The sequence below is a fragment of the Etheostoma spectabile genome, chromosome 10, assembly GCF_008692095.1.
Source record: "Etheostoma spectabile isolate EspeVRDwgs_2016 chromosome 10, UIUC_Espe_1.0, whole genome shotgun sequence".
Lineage (NCBI taxonomy): Eukaryota > Metazoa > Chordata > Actinopteri > Perciformes > Percidae > Etheostoma > Etheostoma spectabile.
This window is the reverse complement of record NC_045742.1, coordinates 9,991,564-9,998,873: the sequence shown is the minus strand read 5'-3', so window position 1 is coordinate 9,998,873 and position 7,310 is coordinate 9,991,564. Positions and strand designations below refer to the sequence as shown.

Here is a 7,310-nt window from a genome sequence, read left to right as displayed (position 1 = left end):
ATATATATATATATATATAAAATATTTTGTTTATTTTTCCTCAGCATTTTTAAATTTCTCTCCAATTTACCAACCCAAAGAATATTTTTCACATTGTGTACCTTATGTCTTTAGAAAAAAACAAACTTAATTTCATCAAATTATTGAAAAAAGAGTTACTAATACAGTTTGTACAGAATAAACTGTTTTGGTAACTACCTTTTTTTTTAGGAATTTATGTGCATCACACTGTAATGTGATCTTATTAAATACAATTTCAGTGTTACTTTGCTCAATCAAGCATCTTTTAATTTACATTAAATTAACAAGTGTGAAACAAAAAAACAAAAAGCTGTCAACAATATCGAAAGATATGAAACTAAATTCAAAATGTGGAACACAGGAAGAAAGACTTTAAGCTTGCTGCCAGCCAACAGGGAACTAACTGAACTTGAACACATTTCCTTTAAACATTTTGTCTTCAAAACAAACATTCCTAATTGTGAATGGCAAAAAACATTTGACCCCAAACTTCATAATCATTTTGTCTCTCTTCCCCTCCAACAAAGTGAATGACTGAAATAGATCAGATAGGTGAACTCTGTAAAGGGTCATGTAGAAGAACAGTTGGCCCCAATTATACACTCAAATGTACTGAAACCACTGAAAACGCAGTAGTGTTAAAGAGATACATTAAAGAAAGAGAACTGCTGTTCCCCAGGCCGTCCAGGTCTCTGTGCCATCACTCAAACAGCTCATCAAGGACACTGGTGGAGGTGTGACGTGTGGAAGGCTGCAGAGCAAAAACAGGACGAAAAAAGTTTGAGCTCGCCAGGAATGCAGTCGTTAATCTTTATTGACTTATTTCGTAGAAAAAGATGCACTATCCCAACTTTACGTCTCAAATATTAATGTATTTATACTCTACTGTACACCAGTTAAAACTAGATTTGCCGCCATAATGTACCATTAATTAGTCTTTTAATCAGCTCCACAAATCACAAATATAGTGCACTTTTCCAAGCATTAATTCAATTGTAGCTCCGTTGATCTAGTGTGGCACAGCAGTAAGTTATTAGGGGCTATTTAGCCTGACTGCATGGACTTGAGACAATGCTGTAAATACACAAATTTATGACTATTACAGCCAAGCAATTACAATTATGTTGGCAAATATAGGATGTAAAGCTGACTTATCAATCATAAGTATAGTATTCCCTTCTGTTAATGAGTGTAAATAATGTGTTGTTTATTTACCAGTGTATATGTAGATTCGTGTTCAGAGTCACTCTCATAATCCTCAATCTCAGGCTCTTCTCTTTCTGCATCTTCGTCCTCAATCAAAGACAGCCTGAGGGAGAAAACATTGTTCATTTTAATGTTATTATTCTTAACTGATAATAGCTATCACAAAATGAGACAAATATTCACAATTTCTAAAAATTAAAAACAATTCTGTTGAGAAACAGTTTGTATTCTGCTGCACAATCAGTCTTACAAGGTGAGGTGGGAGTTCAGGTCTTGCTGATCCAAAGTAGGGCCAGACTGGCTGGAGGAGAGCTTGTATCGTTTGACGGGCTTTACCTTTCGTATTTGGGACCTGGCGAACAGCAGCAGATACACTTTAGCAGCCGTGAAGTCTTTGTCTCATGTTATTATAAGTTCTAGCTGGCTGGTAAAATGGTAACGGTCTCTCTATCTACATCTATTTTCAGACAAGTTATAATTGTATATAACTTTACTTCAACAGGAAAAAGTCAATCAAAACAAATGTTTCTGCAACGAGGATATTTTATTTTGTTATAGCTCTTGAATATTTAACAAATCTGGCAACTTAATGTTCAAACATACTTTACTCCCCCAGAGAGAGAGAATGTGAAATGGGGGGGGGGGGGGGGGGGGGGGGGGGAGACACGCAAATGGTACATACTGCAAACATTTTGTTGAAACAACTCAACTTACTCTAAGGAGAACTCATCCTCAGACAAGTCACTGCACTCAGATGGTGTGGCACTGGGTTTTTTGGAGGCCAGCGGTTTGGTTGGCTGTCTCTGGGCAGTGGAGGTGAGGGCTGGCGTGTGCAGGCTGCTGTGGATACTGCTGGTTTCTAACCAGGATCCTCTGACTGTGCTGGCAGCTGAACCTGGAGCAGACAGAAGTCAACTACAGAAGGTAATAACTGTGACACTTTGTTAAATGTACAGCCTGTGTTTTACAAACTACAGAGAGGAATTAGTCACAAAGTCATTTGGTTCTGCACCGTCCAATGGATTCACAAAGATGTTAACATTGACAAGGAGAGAAAAACGATTAAAAAACATTTAAACACAAAACGTTCTCTGGTTTCAGCTGTCAAAATGGGACGATTTTTTGGTTTTAAATCATCATGAATTGAACATATTCAATAATAATCAAGAGTTTCCTTTTTATGTATTACTGTTATCATGAACTGTGAATCTATACACAACATTTTTTCTGTCAAATCCATCTCACCCTGAGCAGTGGTCCTCTTGCGTTTAGCTACAGGGGTACTATGTGTGGAGACGACATAAACTCCCTCCTGTTTTCTGGCTTTAGAAGAGGAGCGGCCCTCCAAGGAACGTTGATACAGTCTGACTGATGGCCAGGAGAGGGCAGCACTGGGACACTCTGATTTCACAAACTCAGCCCTAGGAGGGGATGACAGGGTGACAGAGAAACCTTTAATATTTAGTGGTTCCACTTTTTTGAAGTTTCTGTAAACCGAGTCAAATTACAGTACAATTAATCAAAGTGACATTTCAAGAATGAGCACATTATTTTCTGTGGTAGAAAAGCTTATTTATATCCACAAATCTGATTCAGTAGGCTTCTTGTATCATTAGCTTGTGGCCATTTGACAAGAAGATCTAACTTTCCTCTTTGAGGTGAAATATTCATTTTGCTTTGCGGTGATCCTGGAATGATGGCAGCAAACGTACTGAAATGTGGAATGAAATTTTCTGAAACACGAGCAAAGGATTCACTTAAAAGAGATATGACTGTTATTTTGTTAAGACAATAACATATCATGCTTATATTGTTAAGTTAGTTTTTATATCATAGTTGACTAAACATGAGTTTCAGTTTCTCACAGCTGGGTGCGGTCCTGTTGCAGCAACTTGAAACTGAACTCGCTGAGGATCTCCAAGAAGGTCACATTCGTGTGCTGCTCTTCTCCCTCCCGTGGTTCTCGAAATGCAAAACGTACACCGTCCCTAAGAGCAAACACAATGTAGACACAACAGTTTAAACATGAAAACGAAATTTATAAGACAGAATGAACAGTTATAGTGTAAAACAATATTAATGTTAAAAAAAACTTTCAGCCACTGAGCTATGGCTGCCCATAAGAGCTGGAAAACTGCTGTCATGGCTTTGAGAAATCAAAATATTAAAATCAAAAGGGCTGACAGACCTGGTCTGAATGTGTTTGTCACCCATTTGTGTTACGTACATGTGCAGGGCCACCAGTGGTTTGCGGACACGATGAAGATCGATGCCAAAGCTCATGGCAAGCCTCTTGGCCAAGTCTCTAATCTCATCGAGATTCTGTCGGCTGTGGTCCTCCGTAAGCATCTCTGAGAACAGCTGAACACACACAAACAACACTTTACATAAACATGTTTCGCAAAAGGCATGCTATTCAAACAGTTCTATAGATATGAACGGGCTGTTAAAAAATACTTTTTAGTAATTCAAGAAACACTATCGTATAAATTAATATACTTTTTTGCAGAATTATGTTTTATTCTCATTTACAAACATTTGAGGATGCACATGCACTTTGTGGGCAGATAACACATTCTCGCAATTATATGGTATGCTTGTATTTGGACATTTTTATCAGAAATAAAGCAAAACATCTTAACAGTGAAACCGCCTTTTTAGATGTAAATATATATGTAACAAATATCCAAAGAATTTCTTTATACTGTATACAAGCACATATTTAGTCTGGCTTTCACCAGACCAAGCCAAGCTCAATAGATGTGAGATTGAGCATTGGTCTGGGGAGTCTGCTCTGTATTTTCTCTGCACAAGAGGCGTGACCAACGGGCATAGTTCAAGTGACTCTGTACGCAATTGGAAAGTCCTTCAACTAATCAGACCAACGAGCCGGGTGACGTTGAAGCGACAGCAGAATCAACTGGTTTGCTGCACTTTGGTGGCATTTGGCGACCTCCGCTATGTTAACTGTAAACAAGAAGCTGCTTGGTCGCTCCTCTATCGTCATCGTGTTAAAGCGCCAATGGCGCGCCAGGTAGATGAGGCAGTTTGTGATTGGTTCCCCCAAAATGGTGAACTGAAGCAGGAGAATTAAACGTGCAGGATTCCAGACTGAGCTGCAAGGCTAGGGCTAGATCTATGTAGCAGTTCTTTTTCAGTGAAAAGATTTTAACTTATGCGTAAACACAACATACAATATTTGAAAAAACATAAAATTATACAAAATAATTAACGAAAACACCAAAAGCTTTCACAATAAAAACTTGACAATCAAAAGATGTGATTAAAGTGACAGTAATATTACTTTTAGTATAATGCAGTAATAGTATTCTTATAATTAATAACACATTTCAAACAAAAAAATGTACTGTTAAAAAGTATTTGATGTATCAATTAAAGGTTAATTGGGATCACACTACAAGATGAAAACTCAGAAATAATTAGAGGCTGGTTATTTTTCACACCTGCTGCAGACTCAGACACACAGTCTTGGCGCTCTGAATGGGACTGATGAGCTTGCTCTTGCTTATAGTCTCTTTAATGATGTCGCCAAAGTCTTTAAAGTACTGGAGAAAACCGGAAAAGAAAACAATTACTTCAGTCATGATCATTGGTCGATTCAATTAACAGCATTGTCTAAATTTCTAAAAAATTAACAATCCACCGTTCCAGTTATCTGTGCTTCTTTAAACCACAGTTCCCTCTGAGTCATTCTCGGCACCACGCTGGTTCTGAAATAGACTTTCCCACCATCTTCCACTCTCCTACACATCCTCTCCGTTATTTATGTGATATAAACTTGTTTCCTGTTTTCCTAATCCAATTAATTTCTTCAAAGAATGACAAAACTGTTAATTCAACAGATTCTGAACTCACCAATTGAACTATGACCACAATTTGCTTAAATGTCCAGCCAACAGTGACACACAGCCAGTTGATGAATATGAGTGCTTATATGCAATGCTAATAAAACTGAACGATCCCTTAAAGCCCTTCTCTCCATCTCCACCTTGCTGTAGTGCTTGAAGATATCGGTGGCGGCGCTGAGTTCCAGCACCCCGTAGAGGACCAGCTTGCAGTAGCCAGACAAGTGGTTGCGCCTCCTCTGGAGAAGATTTATCTTCATCTCCTCCTCACCTTCAACTAGTGAGGAGGAGAGCCAGGGAGGAGGAATGGGAAGGGAAAGATAAGCATGAGTGACAGTAACAGACAAATGTGAAAAATGTAGATGGGAGAGAAAACTTTGAGGTGTTGATAAGACACAGCAAAACAGAACATGTAATGGGAGACTGGGATTTGGCTTGGGAATTGGCAGTACATTGTGAAATACAGAAAAAGAGGATTTGTAATAGCAGCAGATTCTAAAAACAAGACATCAAAAACCATGTCTGCAGGCATTAATGATGAGAGGGTCCTCCGGGAGAGCTTTGGCAGTGTTAAAATTGAGTTTTTTTCCTTAAGACTACACATTCACAAGGAAAACAAAATCCTTTTCTGAACATCCCCATTCACTAGATTGAAAAATGTAGAGGTTTGACATTGACTGACTTGTGACTGCTTCTGGAAAGTAAGGGTGTTTATGCAAACATAAAAGGTGCTTTTCTTTTTCATTTGGTGTTTTTCAAAATACCGTTGAGCTCAGCATCTTCACTTTCGGAGAAGACGTAGTCCAGGAGGAAAGCAGCCATCTCAGAGCGCAGGGAATCCGACGGCAGATGGACCAGCACTTGGAGGGCGGGTTCAAAGCGAGCTGAACTCGTACTGTACAAGAGCAGCAAGTCACACAATAGCTCAAATGCCTGTGAATGGGAATACACAAACCTTAATAGAATTTACCATATCTGTAAATTAAAATTCAGATATACAAGTATGTCAAAACTGACAAAAAGGTTATCAGCTTGCCAACAATTCTGTAGCTTAGTCAGTTTGTCTGAGGAGTCTTTTTTTGTCATTGGGTGAAAAAAGGAGCATTAATAGTAAGCTAAAAATAAGCTTTTAACTTGTATCAAGTCACTAGCATATAGTCTCAGTTCACATATGGGACATTTCTTACTTGATCTCTGATCTCAGTCTGGTTCACAGACAGACACGTTTGACAAACTCTGCAGAACAAACGCATCTCCTTCTTCAGACGGTTCAATTCCCCCTGGAGCAGATGGTGAAGGGGACAAAGGGCAGAGGTACACAGATTTCAGATATGATCATTAATGTTTTATGTTACTCCTTTTTTTTTTAAAGATTAATTTTTGGGCATTTTTAGGCTTTTTTTTTTATTTTTTTAAATAGGACAGCTGAAGGCATGAAAGGGGAGAGAGGGGGCGAATGGCATGCAGCAAAGGGCCACAGGTTGGAGTCAAACCTGCAGCCGCTGCGTCGAGGAGCAAACCTCTTCATATGGGCGTGCGCCCTATCAGGTGAGCTACCAAGGCGCCCCATGTTTTATATTTCTGAGTGTAGGACAAGACCAAACTATAATTACTACGGCTATCCAAGTAAATTTTGACAATTTCTTTAAGATTTGCTCATTCAACAAGCGGGTCAAAGTATGGAGGTAAACAACAGCATCACCACCTTGGATACCAGTAGACAGAAAGATTACTTTATTAATCCCAGCGGGAAATTCAGTAGGTTGATGATGGACACCCTTCAAGGGATAGAAACCTATATTTGCTAATTCAAGTGCTCTCTCCCTGTTAATTATACAATCCTGTTGCCAAAGTAGATTGTACAGTTTTCCTTTAGCAGTGGGGGCAGGTCTGTCCAAACAACAACCATAGGGAAACCGAAGCCCAAATATATAGACTATTTCCAATTTACATTATATTACACTGACTCAATTACAGTTTTAATGTTTCCAGATGTTTGGTATCAGGACGATGAGCTGACAGAACTGACAAGTTGTACGTTCTCCAATTAGAACCGACCCACCGCGTGACGTTTTTGGTGGGTCTATTTGTTTAATAGTCGACTTGGAAAAAAGTCAGCGTGTTGACAATAAACAACTTTACCTGGACTGGCCCAATAACCTCTGAATATTTCTACTTGTTGTTAAATTGTAATGTGAGCGGCAGCCAACGGAGGGG

General features: G+C 38.9%; 1 protein-coding gene across 8 annotated transcripts in view; it reads right to left on the bottom strand.

Moving 5' to 3' along the window:
* Positions 1-42: 42 nt before the first annotated feature.
* Positions 43-7,310, bottom strand: part of stag3 (STAG3 cohesin complex component) — a 20,107-nt gene continuing 12,839 nt past the window's right edge. For 5 of the 8 annotated variants that reach the window (XM_032527632.1, XM_032527628.1, XM_032527630.1 and 2 more), the window contains exons 22-32: positions 6,281-6,373; positions 5,858-6,026; positions 5,237-5,370; positions 4,692-4,793; positions 3,455-3,588; positions 3,093-3,215; positions 2,473-2,648; positions 1,942-2,122; positions 1,478-1,579; positions 1,237-1,330; positions 722-772 (exon numbers count right to left, since the gene is read on the bottom strand). In XM_032527632.1, coding sequence (XP_032383523.1) covers positions 722-772; positions 1,237-1,330; positions 1,478-1,579; positions 1,942-2,122; positions 2,473-2,648; positions 3,093-3,215; positions 3,455-3,588; positions 4,692-4,793; positions 5,237-5,370; positions 5,858-6,026; positions 6,281-6,373 — 1,359 coding nt within the window. Of the gene's footprint in view, positions 773-1,236; positions 1,331-1,477; positions 1,580-1,941; positions 2,123-2,472; positions 2,649-3,092; positions 3,216-3,454; positions 3,589-4,691; positions 4,794-5,236; positions 5,371-5,857; positions 6,027-6,280; positions 6,374-7,310 lie in introns of all 8 variants that reach the window. The other 3 variants (XM_032527635.1, XM_032527634.1, XM_032527627.1) reach the window with 1 other exon arrangement.